Source organism: Manihot esculenta, chromosome 10 (assembly GCF_001659605.2).
Source record: "Manihot esculenta cultivar AM560-2 chromosome 10, M.esculenta_v8, whole genome shotgun sequence".
Taxonomy (NCBI): domain Eukaryota; kingdom Viridiplantae; phylum Streptophyta; class Magnoliopsida; order Malpighiales; family Euphorbiaceae; genus Manihot; species Manihot esculenta.
The window spans coordinates 4,189,710-4,211,596 of NC_035170.2; the positions used below are offsets into that span (position 1 = coordinate 4,189,710).

At 31.2% G+C, this 21,887-nt stretch overlaps 2 protein-coding genes across 12 annotated transcripts; both read right to left on the bottom strand.

Annotated features, from left to right (window-relative positions):
- Positions 1-237: 237 nt before the first annotated feature.
- LOC110625100 (protein TONNEAU 1a) lies at positions 238-10,511 on the bottom strand. Of its 3 annotated transcripts, XR_002489517.2 has the most exons (9): positions 10,291-10,510; positions 9,411-9,543; positions 8,847-8,935; positions 8,611-8,733; positions 4,908-5,035; positions 4,749-4,771; positions 4,516-4,672; positions 1,725-1,880; positions 238-708 (listed from the first exon to the last, which is right to left on the bottom strand). XR_002489517.2 is itself a non-coding variant. In XM_021770638.2 (8 exons), the coding sequence occupies exons 1-8, from the start codon at positions 10,375-10,377 to the stop codon at positions 1,829-1,831; spliced, it is 780 nt and encodes a 259-aa protein (XP_021626330.1). In that variant the 5' UTR covers positions 10,378-10,511; the 3' UTR covers positions 1,598-1,828. The 3 variants fall into 3 exon arrangements, 2 of the variants coding, with proteins under 2 accessions (XP_021626330.1, XP_021626328.1); XM_021770638.2 differs by lacking the exon at positions 238-708 and having other exon boundaries at positions 1,598-1,880; positions 4,516-4,660; positions 10,291-10,511; XM_021770636.2 differs by lacking the exon at positions 238-708 and having other exon boundaries at positions 1,598-1,880.
- Positions 10,512-13,210: 2,699 nt separating this feature from the next.
- On the bottom strand, positions 13,211-21,413 carry LOC110624453 (uncharacterized protein YKR070W). Of its 9 annotated transcripts, none has more exons than XM_021769602.2 (13): positions 21,086-21,402; positions 20,882-20,988; positions 20,381-20,416; positions 19,996-20,069; positions 19,845-19,885; positions 19,073-19,144; positions 17,235-17,442; positions 16,073-16,222; positions 15,603-15,670; positions 14,568-14,772; positions 14,381-14,464; positions 14,103-14,174; positions 13,211-13,382 (listed from the first exon to the last, which is right to left on the bottom strand). In XM_021769602.2, the coding sequence occupies exons 1-12, from the start codon at positions 21,208-21,210 to the stop codon at positions 14,112-14,114; spliced, it is 1,233 nt and encodes a 410-aa protein (XP_021625294.1). In that variant the 5' UTR covers positions 21,211-21,402; the 3' UTR covers positions 13,211-13,382; positions 14,103-14,111. The 9 variants fall into 9 exon arrangements, with proteins under 9 accessions (XP_021625294.1, XP_021625293.1, XP_043816500.1 ...); XM_021769601.2 differs by lacking the exon at positions 13,211-13,382 and adding an exon at positions 13,718-13,999; XM_043960565.1 differs by lacking the exon at positions 13,211-13,382 and adding an exon at positions 20,496-20,606 and having other exon boundaries at positions 13,718-14,174; positions 21,086-21,119.
- Between the last annotated feature and the right edge of the window lie 474 nt (positions 21,414-21,887).

The following is a 21,887-nucleotide window of genomic DNA, read 5'->3' on the forward strand; positions in this document are numbered from 1 at the left end:
TCTTTTAACGTCGTTGATCATGTGCAAGTCACATGACTTTTTTCTCTTTAATTTAATCTGTTTAATTTAATCTCACTTCAATAGATTTGGTATAATTATCTAAATCTATTTACTTGGGGTTTGTTAGATAAAAAAATTTTGATTAGGGTTTAATTAATATTTTTAAATATTTTTCAAGAGTTTAAAAACACTTTTTGCCAAAAAAATATGGAGAAAGTAACAAATATAAGAGGGATCGATCAAATTGTAATGTGTGATTTTAGATACCGGAGTCAATTACATATTATAGGCAAGAACCAAACAAATCAATTATTGATTACGAAAGGACATAAGAGTTCAGCATTTACTATAATAACGAAAAACCCAACCACAATAATGAATTCTATAATGTTGATAAAGGACTCAAAAGCAGGGCCTACTTTTGTGACACTTTCATTTGCCTAAATTCCCTCTAATCGGCCTAACCAGGCAAGAATGTGTAGTGAAACTCAACTTAACCCATTATGGATGGTAGTTGATAAGGAAGAATACATCTCTTACACGCACCTTACACACACCACTAATTCCAGATTCCTCTACTAACACAGGTGCCTAGTGCCATTGCTCCTTCTACCACATGCCTCCAGAATTTCATCTTGCCTAGCTGGAAAGCTCAGAGTTGTTGATGTTGCACACCACTCGCACCTTGAGCTGACCATCAAGCTCTCCCTTAAGAGCCCAATTTTAATTGATGAGTTATAAAATAAAAATAAATTACTATTTGATTTCGGCAAATCACTTCATCAATTCTAAAAAATAAATTACAACATCTATAAAATTTTAAAAATTAACTAATTAATTCCTATTCTAATTTTTATCATTTTAAATTGTAAAAAAAAGAAATTCTAAAATGCACTCAATCTGAAAATACTAATTATCAATACAATAAGTAAATATTTTCACAAGATTGAGAAATCAGCTAAAATTTTATCATATCACATACATACATTAAATAGTAAAATATCAAATAAATAAAACTAATGAAAGGACTAATTAATAAATCAAGAAACCAACATATTAGCAAAATAGTAAATTCCAAAAAAACAAAACCCTTATCAAACAAATTCCCAAAAAACAAAAACCCTTATCAAACAAATTCTCTCTCTCTCTCTCTAAGAAAGTAGCAAAATGCATAGCAAAGCAACTAGATGAATGAGACACAGACTATCAAATATGTATACGGAAATATCTAGCGTTCCATGTTCAAAGCCTAGAGAATGTCGCTTGGCCAAGCATATATAGGTTTGCAAATTAGATTAAACACCTGACAACAAATTGCACATTCTCTCTTGATCTTTTTTCTACCCAAGGAACAAGGAAAGCTAATGTACAAGTGTCTTTAAATAAAGCATATTCCCAGGTTTTTTTTATCAACGTTAATGATTCTATCCATATCCACCTAGCCTATCAAATGATCATCTAGATGTTCTAACGGTACAGATGCAGTTTGGCTTCTTGATCTTTTGGACTAGTACACAATATCTCAAACAATGCATTGAGTCCATGAAAGTAACTCGCGCACAGAAGATTTGATTACAACACTAGATAAGGGCCTACATTTATGAAGTATTCAAAGTGCATTCCATAATATAAGCGAAATCAAAGATCATACAAAACACTACATCAGCTTAACATATTTTGGGTAAAAAAATAAATAAATAAAAAGAAGGAAAGAGAAGACTTACATAAAATCACTACCCTCATTTCCTCATAACAGAACATTTGACAGATTAAGAGTGAAAAGTACATACTAAACTACAAGTGCAGTTTCACAATGTATTCCATTCAACTAAATATGGTCAACCCTGCCATCATCATCACTCATTCCATCTCCCGCATGTCTGCAACATAGTCCAACAGATAGGCTTAGGAGGATAACCACACAACAAACGTTAGTCTACAAGGTTATTTGAGTAAACCATTTGCCAAACAGATGATCAAAATTCACAAGTAGTTAGTTTTGAACCAAAAAATAAACACAAAAATAAATGTCCAGAATGCTACAAAGCCTAGAAATAGTAAGGATTTTCTACACAATTGCTAGCTCAAAACCAAAATGACTATTCAAAACCATCTGTGACACACCAGAAAGGGAAAAATAATAATAATAAAAGGGGGAACTCCTACATAAGCTAATTTCAATTAAAAAAAAAAGAAAAAGAAAAAGCAGGCTTCACATAGTCCAAATACATTCCATCTTTCACTATGCCATAAAGTACCTGGGTTGTGGATATGCATTATCCTTCTATTTGATAGATTCTTATCTAAGTGGTAGCAACAAATAAGAAACCAATATCTTATCTCTAAGCTTAGCTTGTTACTTTTAGTTGAATTTTTAAATTTTAAATTTTAATAAAAGATGGGAAGTATTTTTGAATTCAAATTTTCGATGTAATCTGAATGTAACTTCTGCTATAGGAAGGCACTGAAATTATTGAATAAGACATTCAAAATAATATTCATTGGTTTATGAGATCAGAGAATTCTTGTAGATGAGTTCTCATTTTATTTTCACAATAGGTTTCTCAAAAAAAAGCAAAAATACTAACAAGGGAAAATCAATTTGGCAAGACAAGGATTTTCCTATTCAAGGGCACTTAACAACTTAGTAAGCCAGCCGTCATGGGTAATCCAACAAATCCAAAAGAGTTGAACTCTTTCATGCAACAAAAAATGCTCAATTTAATGACTTGGATCGTCAAATTTCTGAGCTCGTTTGCACCTTCAATAGAGAAGCAAATCAAAACCAAGATGGAACGAGTAGCATCAAACCAAAGTTTATCCAACCAAATAATGATCGTTTTGAGGAGTGCAAAGAACCTAGATATACAAAACTTGACTTCCCTCATTGGCTCCAGCAATCCGCTTGGATGACTTAATCATTGTAAATTTTTTCACAATCAATGAACAATGGAAGCAGATAAAGTCAGTCAGCTGCCTTCCATCTTAGTGGTGAGGCTCAATTATGGTTACAAGCTTGAACAAGAGAACCTAGAATGACATGGCAAATGTTCAAAGAGAGCTGCAACTTGCAGTTTGCTTCTTCTTTGCATAGAATTTCTTGGGGGAGTTGAACCTATAGTAAGTTGAACTAGTAGAAGATTATCAATGCTGATTTCAATCCTTATTAGCAAGTGCAACAATTATTCGAACCGATCAACAAGTGGACATTTTTACTGCAAGATTATATGGGACTATTTGGCTTGAGGTGGAACTAGAACCCTCCCAATTTAGTTACTGCAATGAATTTTGCTTGAACATTCAAGAAGAAACAATAATTGGATCGCTCAGAAAATAAGATAGAGACAACTTATGGGTCTTCAAGGGTCTGCACCATCTAGTGACGATTTAACTCACGAGTCTAAAGAATAACAATGCAACATCTTCAAGTGTGGAAAACACCTCAACTCCATGTATCAAATGGCTTAGCATGACTAAAATGGTTGAACACCGAGCTAAAAGGCCTTTGCTACAATTGTGGTGAACCATATTCCGTCAACCATCAGTGCAAAAAATTATTCTGGAAGGAATTGGAGGATGCATCCAACCTCCTACTATCAAAGGAGATGATTGGGGACAAGCTTTTTCTCTAGGAATGGGGTAATGCTGTGGATATACATTATCCTTCTATTTAATAGATTTTGATCAAAGTGGTTGCAACAAATAAGGGATCAATATCTTATCTTTATGCTTAGCTTGTTATCTTTAGTTTGGTTTTTAATTGTTATCTTTAGTTGAATTGTTAAATTTTAAATTCTAATAGAAGAGAGAGTTTTTTTAATTTAAATTCTGATGTAACCTAAATGTAGCCTTCACTATATAAAGGCATTGAGATCATTGAATGAGACATTTAGAAAATTATTCATCGGTTTATGTGATTAGAGAATTCCTTCAAACGAATTCTTAATTTATTTTCACAGTAGATTTCTCAAAGAAAAGCAGAAACATTAACAGGGAAAAATCAGTCCAATAAGAAGGATTTTCCGGTTAAACAACATGTGACGAGATCCTATTCAAGGGCACTTAACAACATGCAGCACAGCAATACCTAATGTAACAATAAATTCTAGATTGACGCTAGAAATGTGAAATACAGCAGGAAAGTATTCCTAAACAAAGATCAGGACAAAAAAACTGGAGAAAAAAAATCATGGTTGATGAATTCTAGGTCTTAAAACACACTGTTTTGCTGGCACAATAAAGATATTTTTTCCATATTACCAAGTCTAACAGTACCAAGACAATCACTTCTCAGAAGTTTGTCAATATCACGAATGGAATGCATGCATGAACAAGACAAACTGCCAGGAAATAAAGCCTAAGACTTCCACTATATAGTGAATTATTTCCCCTTCTACTATTACAGCTCCTCTACTGCAGCCCATTTTCCATGCTCCAGATCATACTTATAACACTTCTAAAATTTGCATTCCTATAATGGAAGAATTTTGTTTCAGAGTGGACGAGAAAATTTACCGCCAAGATGTGGTTAGATTCCGGGCTTTCCTGTCCAACTGAAGGTTTTCCAGTGCAGCTGAAGCTCGTATCACATCTTCTGGAAGTTCATCACTATCATATCTCCAATTATATTCATCTTTCCGGTAACCAGACATAGAGGATCCTGCTCTCCTATCTAGATCATATATGGCATCAGATAAAGGGACCAAGAATCAAGGATGTAGTAAAAATGATACATACTAATAACTCACCAGATGACTGAGAAGAAGCTGGCCTGGTAAAAAGACGCCGAAAAACAAAAACAATCATTACTGACCCAAGAAAAGAGAAATGGAAAGGACTAAATACAAGGAAAGCAACAGACAGGAAAACAGGGAGGGAAGGAATAGAAAGTAGGATAGGAGCAGCACCTTCCTAGTGGAGGTAAACCACCAGCAACAGATGATGAAGAGGGTCTTCGAACATTTCTTGAATCTAAGGTAGATAAGGACTCAGCTTCTGATATCCTCCTTCCAGTACCTCTTCCTTGGGATAAGTTCTGTCACAACAAATTCTACAGAATGATTAATAGTTGTTTTTTTATAGAATAACTAAAAAAACAACAAAATATAAACAAACATCATGAACAAAGAAAATCAGCTGATAAATTTTTGGATAAAACTTCAGAGATCATTGTGATAAGGAAAAGCACCGATTAGAAGGAAATAAATATTCTATTTAAAAATTCAAGGACGACAAAAGTAAAGGAATAATGAACATGCAATCCCAACCTACTTTGGTAAAAGAATATTAATAATAAGAAATACAAGAATAAGCAGGAGGAAAATTTTCTTATTAGAGAAATATACAATAAGACAAAATAGAGCAAGGATAACTCAGCCGAAAGCTCCAGATGTAAAGCATCAACAAATAAATTAACTTCAAAAAACAAATAATGATGCATGAAATTCTTGATTTTGCTCCAACCGAGTACATGTAAAACTAAGCCTTGCTTGGTTGGGAGTAATTCAGAATTGAAGTTCCTAGAAAGTGTGAAAATTGTTTTTGTTTGATTGACATTTCTTCTTGACTTTCCAGAAAATTAAACGTCTTTTTTTTCTCTTGGTGGAAGGGAAGTATTATTTACTCCAACCTAGTTAAGTTCCTTCTTAGGAAGCTCACTTCCCATGAAGTACACATTTGAACCAAACAAGGCCTAAGATAAAGCAAATCAACCACAATGACAACTAATCCTAAAAGAATTCCTGAATTTTACTCCAACAATGCATACCCCACTACCACAAATATGCCACATCTTAAGAGAATCTGCCCACTCTCGTTATCAAAACCCCAGGGATGAAACAACAAATAACCCTCCAAACTTTCAAGGCCAAGCCGTGGTTCAGAAAATGAACCTAAAAGAAAATAAACAAAAAAAAAGCCATATTGCACTCTCAAAATAAAAGTTCACTGTATGGACACACTTGCTCATGACCTATAAAACAGCATGTATAATCTCACAGCCAACTTACTAGACAAATCTTAAGTTATCACATACTGTAAGCAAGCCCATGGCCACACATTTTATAGGTGTGAAAATTGCAATTTATAAGCTCCCAAACAAAATATCTATGGTAAAAAACAAGTCTCATCTTGAAGGTATAACTGTATAAGCTTAAGAGGAAATATCTAACTCAAGTCACTCCCCATATTTCTGTCCTAAACCTCTGGCTCCAATTTTAACCTCTTATTTTCTTCTTGTCTTCAGTTTATATTATCTTCAGTCACCATCCCCTAGTTAAAGCATCAAAACTATACCAAGAGGTCACTTTTACACTAGATGTCATGGATTCCTCAAGTAAAATTAAAAAAGCAACTAATCCTCAGTAGTCAGCCCTGTAGTTAGTTTGCTTTTAAACCAGTAAAGATTTTAACTCATAACTGGAATTTTATTCCATAGTACATATTCCAGCTTCTAGATTTATCTGCATTGAAATTCACATCCAAGCTGCACTTCACCTATGTAGCAGTCACATATTTCTTTCTGCTGGAAACCAGCTCCTGCCTTCAACCAGTGTAGTAGCATTATTAAGCATGTTGCATATTACCCATAATTAAACAAATTTCAATAATTTGACCAACCCACAAATATGCATGCACTCAACATGAATACAGGCTTCCATCAATAATTAGCTTTGAATTTAACAAATCCTGATTTGTGAGAGAGAAAAAGGAATGTATTTTTTTCATCTAATAAAATCAACTTTTGGAATCCTATTTCAAGAATCCTTATAATTTTAATGTGGTTTAAGCTGGTAGTTTGTCCTTATTTACTGTTGCTCGAGAGGACTAGAACATGCTCCAATGTAAGACTAGAAAGTTCAACTCGGCATTAAGTCATTTCGGCCAAAAATGCTGAAGCTACATGCAACTGGCAGCACATTCAGTCCTATTGTTACAGTTCCGGGTCATGGATCGCATCACGGGATGATTGATAGGAAAAGTGCACATAAGAGGGAGCTTTTAACACCTCATACTTGTTAAGAGAGAGTCTTAAATCTCAAATAATTTTTTAATTAATTTGCTTGTTTTATTGAATAATTAGAAACCTATCATATAGTGGAGATTCTCACAATTTTTACACTTCTAAGTAGAAGTCTAATACAAATTACCATTGGATAGCAAACTACTAAAATAAGATACTAGAAAGATACTAGAGATGAAATAACAAATTACTAAGATAAGATAACTAGACAAATGCAATCTAAATATAATCTTAGTCGGTAGACTTTTAAAATTTGAACTATTAAAAAATGAATTTAGTCTATCCGTTATCCATAACATCACCATCCTCCAGTAAAAGGAGCTTGTCCTCACGCTCAAAAATAAGATATGCAACCTGAAAATAATTGATAGACTCCCATGTAATTTTAGATTTGTGACAGTCTTGCCAACTAACTAATACTTTTCAAACCCTGATATCTAGAACAAAGGCAACAACTTTGTACCCTTTGCATAATACTTTTGCATGCATGCCTGTGGTTTCTGTAAGTGTATCCGGATTTCACTGAAAATTAAATCACGTTCTTTTAAAACATGATCTACTACCTTCACGCTTGTAGATCATGGAATGAAAGATAATAATCGACCATTTGTGCCATCACAAGAAGAAAAGTCTAGTTAGGCATTTTGGAGCTTCACAAGTACCTCTATCCTTTCATTCGCTTTTGACCAAAATTTTATTGGTTGCTACTTGATCTATCTTGTTTTGGTTCGCCCCTATTATAGGTTTGAACTAGTTCAAAAATTTGCTAAACTAAGTCACTCAACATGCATCGAATCATTGCATGAAAGAATTCAACTTTTTTTCTACATTTGTTGAATGACTCATGACAATCGACTCTGATACCAAGTTTTTATGGTCCCGAGTCACATATCGCATCACGAGATGATTGATAAGGAAAGAGCTCATCAAATGGAGTTGTTAACACCTCATGCTCATTAATGAGAGAGAGCCTTAAATCTCAAATAAGTTTTTAATTAATCCACTTGTCTTATTAAATAGTTAGAAACCCCATATATAATGGAGGTTCTCATAATCTTAGTACTTCTAAAAAGAGTAGAAGTCTAATATAAGCTACCATTGGACAACAAACTACTGACTACTGAGATAAGATGCAAGAAATCTAATAACTACTAAGGTAAGATAACTAACAAATGCAATCTAAACATAATCTTAGTTGATAGACTTTTAAAATTTGAATTTTAATGAAGAATGGATTTGGTCTATCCATTATCCATAACACCTATGCTGGCAGACAGCAAAACTTATCCTCCATCCATGTAAGACAAGACAACCAGCAAAAGGGCACAAATCTACGTTATTTCAATATACATTCACAAATATGGTCTTGATTTCTCGAAGGTCCTACTAGGAAATCTTTCAACAACTGAACAGAAGGCTACAAAAGCCACCACTTCTCATCATTTTTAAATTGATAGATATTAATCAAACATCACACTACATCATAATACATTATGACTGATCTGGATAACATAATGACAAACTTCTCTTCCCTTAGAAAATTCATCCTTAAAAGTTTGAAATCCAAAAACAGGACTTCACAGACAAACCTCAAACTTCAAGAATCCTTCAAGAACATCCAAAAGCAAAGGACCGCTGTCACCATTTCTGTTTATATCATACCCATTCTTGCTACTAAATTCCTTCAACTCAGCTTTCCAGGAATCCTTTTGCTGCAAGGTAAAATAAGAGCAACTTAAAATACAATAAATAAATAAACAAATAAAATTAATATTTAAATTTTAAGAAAGTCTTGCAAAATTATAATGAAAAATTACTTGATTACCAAATTGCACTCTGGTAGATAAACTTTAAGCGTATGATTTAGTTGTGCCCAGTCCAAATATTCACATATCAGTGCAGTTAGCAACCTCCCTGAATTTGTAAAGAAATATCAAAACACAATGCATGGAAATATGACTACCAATTTCTTGTTAAAACAAACAAATGTTTACATTAAACTGTGAATTAGTGACCTTTAAATGATATGGTAATAGTTATTCTCTATTAATAAATGCAAAGCAAGAAAGTTCATAACTCCTAATGGACAATTAAATGGTGAATATATCAACATAAAAGGCCACCACTTTACCCCTCATGGAGCTTAACGAACAATTAAATGGTGGATATATCAGCATAATGAAAAATGACTTAGTGGCGCTAAAACTTTTCTTAACATATAAATTTACACCAGATGAAACGGAGAAAATAGATCCACACAGCTGCTCCCAAATAGTTTGAGATTAACACGTGGTTAGTTAAAAACATCCCGATAGTACAAAATTAAATGTTTCAGCACTCTCAAAAGTTTTGAATCAGAAATGTTAGAGGCTAAAATTCAAGGAGCAACCTGAAGGAGAAGCATGAAGTTGTTTTGCACGGTCATTACAGCTCCCCAATAATGCAGGAGGTAAGCCCTCTTCCTTTTCAATTACCCTATCCTCCTCTTCAATTGCCTCAAAGACACTTGCCCTGAGTTCAGCCTGGAATCCGAACAACCAAGTAAATGGGAAGAGAAAGATGCACAAGAAAGAGAAATACATACTACACTAATAATTAGGAAACAAAGCACAATTTAAGTCATCAACCAAATAGCAGTTTACATTGCCACGTTACATTTTCTCTATTTCAAATGACCACATCTAAAAGCAATGGAAATTTCTTTCTAAAATGCTTTCTGCACAATAACCTCAGCACCAAATCAACATCAACTATAATTTTTGTTAAAGGGCCTTTTTTTTTTTTAATTTGCGCATTTTGTTTGGCACAATCTCACTCAATTTAAAACATGGAGCTGGAGCTTCACACGACTCTAGACAAAGTCTAGACTAAGCTAGGATCATGAACAAAAAGAAAAGAAAAGAAAAAAAAACCTAGCCACAGCCTGCAAAACCATTTTTCCTCGTTCTAACCAAAAGAAACAAAAGCGGTTACATCACTACCAAACTTATTAAACACACACAAAAAGGAGGACAAAAGAACAAGGCTCTTGAATGTTAATTCATTACACGAGATCCGAGTAAAAGAATGACCTAAATTCTAATCTCACTTCATACAAATGATAAAAGAATAACTTCAAGTGGTTCTCTTCCCTGAACCAATTGGTTTACGAGAGGTAAATTCGCCATCTCTCGATATTCACTTTCTAATTAGATCATACCAAGTTTCTTGGAAACCAAACAGAGGTTGTGTAGAAGAAAATCGAGGAACTATTAGCATAATAATTATACCCGGATCTTAGCTAAGACGCCCTTCTTCTCCAGGGTTCGAGTGACAAGAGTCTTGAGGTCCATCATTTCTCTGGTATATTCATCCATTTTGGAACTCTTTCCACCTCTGCTCACTCTCTATCTCTCTCTTTGCGAATTTTTCTTTCTTCTTTCCTGGAAAATTTTGATTTCGGGGAGAGGAGAGAGAGAAAGTGCTTGAGGCAGGGTAAAGAGAGGGGTGTAATAATGATTAGGAGCGACGTTATTTTGGTAAATGTGGGTCCCGGCGGACATTATCACCAGACCTGGGCCGTCCATTTTCAAGAAATGAGCTTGGAAGCTGGGTCCCACTTGCTAGTAAAATTGTAAATTTTTTAAACTAATAAATAAACAAAAAACTAGCTTTATATGAAAATAGGATGGCGAGATCCAATCCTCTCCTGCGGGCATTGAGACTCCCGCGGGACCCGTCCAGCTTAGATGCTCACCTCACTTTTGGCATTACGTAAATACCATCAGATTATTGCCGTTGCGTGTTTTTTTTTTTTCTTGTTTTTTTGGAAGATATATTAAATTGCATGAGAAGATTACATGGCTAAGTCTAAACATATATTTAAAAAAATACAAAATAGAAACTCATAACATGAAGCTCAGAAGTCCTAAAATATTGAAAATCCTAAGACCCGTGGGACAAATTTGACTCATAATCGAAAAACTAACTAGAAAGGAAAAATCGTGCCGTCAGTTTGAATTTGTTAACTACTGTAAGGAACAATTCAGCGTCTAGGAGGAGAGATAATCACCAAATTGAAACATCTAAGGGAATTAAGTTTTATTGTAATCTACTTTCGGATACTGTCAATCAAGCCACAAACCACATGCAAAAGAGATGGAAACCATGAAAACCAAGAAGATCTAACAATGAAGGGGAGGCTTGGCCATGCAAGACTAAGTTGAAGAATATAAGCATACCAAATCAAAGAAAAAGTAACAATAGATCAAGAAAATAAAAGAATTATCGTGAACCATTTGAAAAAGAGTGTATTTAGAGTTTTATAACTTCAAAGAGTTTTCAAAATTACCATTAATGATTTTCAAGTTTAGTATATAATTTCTGATGGCGTATCACCTATAAAAATATTCTCCCTTCAAAATTTAGCTAGAATTTATTGGAAAAATACTTTTAAAATCAATATTAAAACCATGCAGGATCTAAAAAATGTTTTGAAAGCTGCATGCAAAAAACTAGAAAAATATAAAAGAAGAAAATAAAAATTTATCTACAAACCTCAATTTGAAGGTGGAAAAGAAAATCCACTATCCAGACTAAGGGAAGAGAAAATTTTTTCAGCCCAAAGGAGGCAAAGAAAGCTAATGAAAGAGGCTCCCCTCAAAGGAAAAAACCAAAGAAAAGAGAGAGTTCTCTATTGTCTTTCCAAGTTAATAGCAAGAATTATAAAATTTTATTTGGATAGTGAAAGTCGACAAATTTAATAAAAAGAAAAATTAAATCTCAAAGAAAAAAACCTAAGAAAAGAAAATCTCAGTTTTAATTTTCTAAGTTAATAACAATTAGCGATGCAATATAATTACTAGATTTCTTATGATAGTCTTATACAATTGTAGATTTTTTTTTATTTCATATATAAATTATATCATCTTTTTAATGAATTATAAAATTTTATTTGGCTAAGAAAGCCGAAAAAACTTATAAAAGAAAGCATTGCCTTAAAAGAAAAAAAAAAATACAAAGAAACTTGCCTTTCTAAGTTAATAGCAGCAGTGCAATTATGATTATTAGATTTCTTATAATATTATTACACAATTGTAGATTTTTTTTATTTATTTCATATATAAATTATATCCTTTTTTAACAAACTATAAAATTTATTTAACATTTATATTTTGAAACGCATGCGTTCCATACAATATATAAATTCGTCTGTTACAATTTTAAAGATATTATTTAGTATTGTTTATTGAGTATTTAACAATTAGCAAATTATATTAAAAAATTACTTATTAATAAAATTCGCTATCTACTATTAAGGATTTGTATAGCATTGCTACTAAAGCAGTTATTGAAAAAAAAAACATTTTTTAAAAAATATTATCCAAAAAATATTAAAATTCTTTTTAATTTAATTTAATTATAAAAATACTAAAATAAATAATACGACTTTTTCCAAACTATTTTTTGCTATTTTTTTCTCCAAACTTAATATCAAATATACTCTAAAATAACCATTAACTATTATATTATATTTTTACATGAATTATAAAAACATTTATGATTTGGTTTAAATTAAATTTGATTGGATATATTAACTTTCTTATTTTTAACATAAATTTATTGATATTTAGATATTGTTATTTAAATTAAAAACTCAGTATTATATTATTAAATAAATTTTCTAAAATCATAAAGGGATTCCCCTAGTTTCGAATTTTTAGAATTTGAATATCTGAATAGACAAAACGCTATAAAGATAGATTTGATAAATATACAATTACATTAGGGACATATCAAATTTAAAAATCATTACCGTTATTCATAGAGATTTTATGAATTGGGTTGCCATTATCCATTATCCAAACATATTTATATAAATAATGCAGTAATTTTAGAACAAATATTTAAGTTTTTGTTCTCAGAATTTTATTGGTGAAATAAGAAGAATTGCCTTATGATGATCGTCGAACTTATGATATCTGGTCTGATAAATATAAACTAAAAAATATATAACTGTGTGACAGAAACAAATAATACTGTAATAAAGTGGCGATTACAGAGGTCACTAGAGGACAAATAAAAAGGAATAACGTACACATTACTGTAAACCCTATTTTCTCTATATCTCAAAATATCAATTCTCTCTATACCTCAGAACATCACCTTGCATATGCATATGTGGTCAATCCTTTTACAATTACAAAAGAGAAGAAACTAGTATTGTCCCTCTAACAATGCATTTTCTAATGATTAAACCTTATTGATAAATATGTTCATTTAGTCCCTTATGATGTCTCCTTTAAAAGAGGTTTCAACTATAAAAACAGCTCCTGCATTGTCTTCGAATAAGAGAAGGATAAAACTGTTTCCTTCAGTTTCCCTTAGTAAACAGAAAATATATTCACAAAATCACCATACTCAAACCCAAACTCGATTAATTTTATCAATTTTTGAACTTGTTTTAAAACCAATTAACATTTATCTTAAATTATCTGAATTTATCCGAAACCTAATTATTATTATCTAAATAATGTTTGAATTCGTTTAATTTCATGTATTTTAATTACCAAACCCATATTAATCTTCAAACCCTAATCCATTCTAAATCCATTCTAAATCCGATTATATATTATCCAAAAATACATTGAATATCCAAAAATAACCGACATATCTCAATTTCCATGAAAGGTAAGTTGCAGTGAAACATAGATCACAAATCACAAAAACCAACAATTAGTACACAATTCATTCCTATCAATTAGAACAATGGAAAGGGTAACAAGGTTCCGTCAATAAGTGGTTATTAGGGGGCAAAAAGAATCGAAATTCGATTTACACGATAATTAGGTTCAATCATTAGCTAGAGACATGGTTTGGGGCCTGCCAATTCCATAATCTTAGAACAGGAAGGAATAAGAAAGATTCAAAGCCAAGAACGTTTTGTGGTCTAAAAGCTACTTCAGAAGCTTAAATGCAGAAACATGGTAGCGACCGATTCTAGCAACAAAATACGCCATTGAAACCATGCTTCAGGAGGAATGCTGGTTTATTTCAAGCCTACATGACATAGATTAAAATGAATGGTATTGAAAGAAGTTACTTGAGCAAGTTAGATGATACTGCACTCCCTTCGCAGAATGTAGTCCACTGCCTCTTCGACAGTATCTACCACCTGCAAAGTTGAAAGCAATATACGTTATAATAATAATAATAATACTAACAGAAGATTTTTCAGATTAGATTTTCCCACCCCTCAGTTGATAGTTTAGAGAAAAAATGCATATGAATGTGTGCACATGCTTGTCTTCTTGTGTAGTTTCAAATGATACATTTCTCATGCATGTTAAAAAAAAATCATCATTTCATCAATTGACTTGCCAGGTCTGCAGGAAACTCAGCATGGTTACTTTCCCCTCGGAAAACTCCTGTTCTTGTCAAAATAGAAAACCAAGGATTTCCAGCCTGAAAACAGAATAGGATAATGCTTCCATTTATTTGCTTGAAAAATCACCTCAATCAGCCAAAAGCTAAAGTTACAAGTTTACAACAAATTGGCACAGCTCACCTGATGTGCACCTTTGACGTCAACTGAAGGATTATCACCAATCATATAAAGAGTTTTCAGAGGAGGTAATTCAGGGCCTCCACATTCCTTGAAATTAAATTCATGACAACATAGCTGAAGCTGGCTCAATATAGCTTCAGCATTCTTGAATACAAATGGATTTGGTTTCCCAAAAGATACATATTCTAGAGCATTATGGTGGATTCTGCAAGCAATAAATTGACAAACAAGATCTTAGAGAAGAAACCATTGACAATGCAGCAACAAGATAGTTTGCAACAGTTGCACAGGCTCTAATTTACTGAACTAAAAGCAAACAATTAATGTCTAGGTTATGTAAACTTTTCAGGTTAACTATTCTCACAGCACTTTCAAGTTCAACTACACTGTTGCAGCTGAAAAATTAGAAGGATAAAAAAGATATCAACTTAGAGAGGAGAAAGAACAAAATATTGCCTACGTAAACAATCGAGATCTCAAGAAGCAGAAGAGAGGATAACAAAAATAAAGGGGAAAAGATTAAGTGAAGCAGTCACTTCTAGAGAGATATAAATGTAAGGGATTCTGCTTTTAATCTGGATGGAAAGTACAAGGTATAATAAACAAAATGAACAGAAGTCGATGGGCCAATTTTACATAGAAAATATCAATTCCGATGAAAGGAAAGCATAAAAAAGTTAGTGTTGTGTGTAAGATTTGCATTTGGAATTAAGTCCCAAACAAAAGTAGTTACTCCAGTTGCTAATAAAGCTAAACATATGCTACCAATTTTCTGAACTTTTCAAGTTTGTATGGTTTTGCTTTGCACATTTTAAAAAAATTACCTATTTCTCTTTCCAAAATGATCTCCAAAGTACTAAAGAAAGGACATAATACTGAGGAAGCCATTTGAAAGCACAACCCTCAACGACACTGCTTTTAGCACTTTTTTGAGGTCAAGTATTGGAGTATCTATGAACCACTCAAGCTGATAAAATTCCTAATTTAGGAAAAGAAGACTTCAAATAATTTAAATTACATGAGCACTGACCTTACCTGTTGAAGACGCTCTCTAGAGCAATTCTGAAAGCCCCCATTCCAAGACGCTGAGAAGGAAATGCAGCCTGTACTGAACAATAAGACAGCTTAAGTAATAAAGGAAAGAAATAATATAAAATTCTAACTTTCTGTAAATCAGGATGACTGCTTGAGTTTACGAGGTCCAGAAGAAATTGTAATGAAATGCTAAACAGAAAATTTGGAATTGTGCAAAATCAATGATGGAAAGTATCTATGAATATGGCTCACAATCTTATGTACATGCAGATTTCAAGCCTACTGGTCAGCTCATGATATTTGGGCATAAAGTTAAGGGAATTTCTTGCTAATAAGCACTCATTAACCACAAGCTAATTAATACCAAAGATTCCACTTCCGTCCAGCCAGTTCTAGTAAAAAGATATATCAATTGGTACTTTTCATTTTTTAAAGTCCACTTGGAATTTCAGAAAAGAACCAAGGCCTACCTGAAAAGGAACATAAAGTCGAACCAAGTTGAAATAAATAAACATACTAGCAACCTGATATTCAAGATCGTCAGCAGCAAAATACAAAGGAGGTTGATGCCCATTATCCTGTCCAGGAAGGCCTCCAGATCTTAAAACATCACAGAGAACCTAACATAATTCATAAATCAGTTCATAACTTTTAAAGGCTACATAATTTATGTCCAGTAACATATAATGCACATTAAACAGTCAACCTCAATCAGAGCAATAGTTGCTTTCCTTCAAACTGTTACTCCCTATGATGACAGAACTGCAGACCTTCTACTATAATATATAAATTTAATACATGTAAAAGTACTAATACGGTCCTAATGAGATGTGATCCAATACTTAAATATTAAACATTAGCTGTTCCTGAAGATTCCTAAATCTATTCCAATCCTGGCCATTATTAATAATCATGAGCATATGCATACTTGTCCCACAAAATATAAAGATCAAATGATGAGCACGTAAGACTTCTAGAATCTAGTCACATTTCGAGAAAACAATGAGGAGCATGCATCCTTTGACACAGAAAAGGAGCAGCCCTTTCACTTTAACAAGTGCATGGAAGCAGCCTTTTAAGTTTTAATGGTAAAATAACTATTAACTAGGCCTGCCAACTACATCTTTTGGGGAACATTGATGATAATGAAAGGTAGTAAGGCTTTAAACATTTCTGAGGTTGAATTGAACTCAAATTGAGCTCTTAATGAGCCCAAGCTTAGCTTTTAGCACCAAGCCAATGTTTGAAATTAAAATCCACTAAATTTGAGACGGGCTCTGGATTGACCAAGCCAAGCATGAATAGCCAGATACTTGAGTTGGCCCAATACTTTTTCACAGTTTTGAACAGTGTCGGGAAGTTATATGCACGCATTTTATGTCTCAAGAATGGCAAAAATTACTATCAAATGCATGAGCCTTACAGTTTGCAAAAGAAAATAATTTTAACACTATAATTTGATACTCTATCCATGAACAACTCAATAAGCAATGCAAACGTAGCAAGAAAATTACACCAAACAAAACAATTTACAGAATTTTGAAACCAGCACATTTCAGAGGATCTAAAAAAAGAAACCAAAAGATGGACTGGCAGGTTCATGTTAGAGGACCACATAAAAACAAGAAATACCTGAATATCCCTGCCCCAATCTACAGGATCACTGACAACAAATACTGCTTTAACTGATTCAGAAAGAACATTGCATCTTGGTGTCATATTCAGAGAGACAATACGCCTAGTCATATTTGATACCTGGTCAGTTGTCCATCTCTTGTATTGAGACACGGGATCAATATTCTCAAAGAAAGAGGCATACTCTTCCAAAGAGAGAACCTTTCTGCCAACAAAAACAAATGAAACCAATGAAATGTTGCAAATCTGGAAAAAAAAAAGGCCTAGAAAACAGGGACTTTTTGCTTTTCCAAGTTTTAAAAAAAAAAATTTCTAAAACCCTAGTCTGATTTTTTTCCCAAATCCGGATGTTGCAAAGTGACTCTACCGTATTTTAAAAGTGTGATAGAGACTATCGCACTTTTAAAATGCAGGAAAATGAAGTAATTAAAAAGAAAATTTAAATACGTTACCGCACTTTTAAAGCGTACTCATTAATTTAAAGTATAAATTTAATTAATTATTATATTTTATTAATTTTATTTATTTAATTATATATTAAATTTATAAAATATAATTATAAAAATTATATTAATATTAATTAATTTTTATTTAATTAATTATTATATTATATTTTATTAATTTAATTAATTATATATTAAATTTATAAAATATAATTATAAAAATTATATTAATATTAATTAATTTAAATTATTTATAATATAATATTATATTTATCATATTTACTATTTTATTTTATTAATTTATATAATTTAATTAATGCTAAGAATATATATAAATGTATTAATATAATTTATTTTACAAATGTATTAATTAATGCTAAGGATATATATAATTTATTTTATTAATCATATTTATCAATGTAAAAAGTATAAAAAATTAAATATAAAAATAAATATAAATATTTAAGACAGTAGAATGTAATAAAAATAAGTTAATATATATATAAATTATAAAAGTTAAAAAATAATATTAAAGAGGATCAAATGTTTTCATATACTATATGGACGTCCCTCCTTATATGACCAACGTACTCTCATTTTCAGTTATTAATATTTATGGAGATTACAGGAATAATAAAAATTAATATTTATAGAGTATTTTGAGAGAAATATAAAAAAATAGAGAAAAATTATGAAAAAAAATGAAATAAAATAAATTTTAATTTTTTATAGTTTTTATAAAATATTTATAAATTAATTGTAATAAAAATAATAAAATAGAATGATAAATATGAAAATATAATGTTTTATCATAAATAAATTAAAACAATTAATATTTATAATAATATTAATATAATTTTTATAACTATATTTATATAAATTTAATATATAATTAATTAAATTATATAAATTAATAAATATAATATTAAATCACAAATAATTTAAATTAATTAATATTAATATTTATAATTATATTTTATAAATTTAATATATAATTAAAATAAATTAAATTAATAAAATATAATAATTAATTAAATTTATAATGTAAATTAATGCTATAAATTTAATATATAATTAATTAAATTATATAAATTAATAAATATAATATTAAATTACAAATAATTTAAATTAATTAATATTAATATTAATATAATTTTTATAATTATATTTTATAAATTTAATATATAATTAAATAAATTAAATTAATAAAATATAATAATTAATTAAATTTATATACTGCACTTTTAACGCGCCATAGAGTTATTTTTCATCCTGATTTGAAAAAAAAAATTTTTCGGACCGGATTTGAGAAATTTTTTTTTTTTTAACTTAGAAAAGCAAAAAGTCCAGAAAACAGCTAGTCATGATCAGGAATAATGAGTGAGATCTTACTTGAAACCATACTCAGACATCACTAGAGCAGGTTCCCCTTTTCCAGTGGCAATAATGAGTTGATTCTCATATCTGGGAAAATATTTAAAGTCAATTGTGTTAGTAAACAATTGTGACAAAAATAGTCGCTATGCTACAGACAGTAAATCATGATACAAGATAAATTTCCTCACAAATATATTTAACACAAATCACATGACCATAAAAATTAATCATTCCCACAACAAAACCTTCACAGACATATTCTATGAAATATTTCCAAGTATGCCATAAGTGCATCATTAAAGGAATCAAGTAATGAAAACAACTAAAAAATTTTGGAAGTCACTAACTCAATATCACCTCATTTCCCCTAGGCTGATTAACTATAATTTTGATTTGGCTACCATTTTTTCTGTCACAATGTTCACATTTTGTTGTAATCATAAATAGAAAGGACATGGAGACAGCAATTTTTTAGAAGCAGCAAGTTTAGCATGAGAGTCTCCAGCAAACTCAATCTGGTCAATGTCTAAATCCAAAATGACCCTAAACAGTCCCACTCTTGAAGGCCATACTCCATTGAAGAGGAGTTGTTAGTATATTACTATATTAAAACTAACATAAAATTTAATAAATATTGTGATCAACAGGATGAAATTTAAGAATAGAATGAAAATGTGATCCACAAGAAAAGAAATTATCAGAACTATGTTAAAGAAGAATATATTATTTTCAAACTAAAGATGTAAAATCTGGGGAAAATGCAGTGTAGAAAAATCAATATATATACCTTTTCAACAGATTTTTAAAAGGTGAGTGACCCTGTAAAACCTGTGTCAAGAAAAAAATAACAGCTATGCCAAAGTTTCCATCAGTCAAATCTCACATGATATCAAAAGCAAAGTTCATTGGGTACAGTATACAACATCTTTAAGCAGTACCTGAGAAGGTAAAATCTTTACACCCAGAATTTCACTCAACTCAATGGCTCGTCTACATTCTGGAATGCCACCTCCTAATCAAATAGAATTATGTGGAAGTAGTCATTTAATTGCTTAATTGTGCATCCTTGCTTTCAAAAGTTAAAGAGTATCATGAAATTATATGCAATGTTCCTGGAACAGATACCATCCGGAAAGGGCTGGTGTAGTTAAATAGGCTTGATCCATACACAATACCGTTCTCCATAACTCATTCCACTTGTCATGATTATACACATGTATTTTTATAATAAAATTGATATTTTTCCTTTGGTCATATATCTACACTGTTCTCTTGAGAAACTGCAAATTAATGCATTAAAGTTCAATGTTTTAAGTTACTCACCATTTGTCAAGAACAAAAAGGGAACCTTCAAAGACCCTGTAAAGATGAAGTAATCATTAAATTAAGATGGAACAAACCGGAACAAGGCACATAGTTAGAGGTTATCTCTAATTACCCACAATGAACTGGAAGGGAAAAAAAGAAGCCATACACCAGGATGAAGTTCCTTTTCTACCGATATACAAATTTCATCTTAATTATCCGAATTCAATATTAATCCTTCTATCTGCCACAACATTTTCACAGAAATTTAATAAAAAAAAATAGACATTCGGAAGATCAAATTATCGCATCCTTTTGTTTAGGACCTCAAACAACAAAGACTGCTAAACTTTAGCTCAGAGTATAGATTAGAATAGTCAAGGTAAGTTCTCAATTGGTGACAAACTACCATATTTATTAAAATTAGACTTGAAATAACAACTTAATTCATCCCCTTCCGTTCCTCAAAATTCTCTAAATGAGTGTATCTCTCGATTTACATAAAGAACCTGTAAATACCAGAATCTCCATACAATCTCCTTAAAGCCTGAGGAGAACCACCAATGGGAACACGACCACGAAGAATAACCCCATCAATGTCGAACGCGATTCCAAAAGAAGAATACCTGCAATCACCAAAACTTCCAATTCTCACCTCCGCTTAAGTGCGATATAAAATCATAATCGGTGAGAATAAGAAAAACAAATTGCAGAGAATCAAACCGTTTTTCTTGCTGCTGCTTTGATTGAAGCTGGCAGAAGGAGCGTGAAGCTTGCGATTGAAAGAGAAATGGCTTTCTGTTCTTGATTTGCGGAACCCTAAACACCCATTGTCTCTGTAATCTCATCTCTAAGTTTCTTGTGGTGCAGTTTTGAAGAATTGAGAGAGCACGGTGTTGTCTTTAAGCACAAAAGCCCGCAAGTCCATAGCCTCAAAAATACGCGGGAAAATGATAAGATGCAACTGCCAAATTCTGGACTTGATCAAACCATTAAAATCAATCAGCTACATCAGCTTCAGCGGGCCCCATTCGCCTGATCAGCTACATCTGGTCCAAAACCGCTTGGATTGGAAGAATACAGGTGATTAGAGGGTGAATGGCAACAGAAAAGTTAAAATAAGGAGAAATAACTAAATTTTTTTCCCTCGTTTTATTTTTTTTAATTTAATTTAATTTTAATATTAATATTATTTATAGTTAAAAATTTAATTTAAAATATAAATTTTACGGTTGCTTGCAATTCAATTCGTGTAAAATAATTTTACATATTAAAATTTAATAGGAAATTTATAATTTAATTTTAAATATTATTATAATTAATAAGTTAATATTTATATTTTTAAAAATCTATTAAAACGTCGTTATCTTTCTTTTCTATTAACAAACTAGTATTTCTATTATTTTTTCGTTAACAATGAAAAAAAATTTTAAATTTAATTTTACTCTCAAATAAATTTTTTTATTTAATTCTTAGATATTACTGTTATTAATAAATTAATTTCTATATTTTAAAAAATTTATTA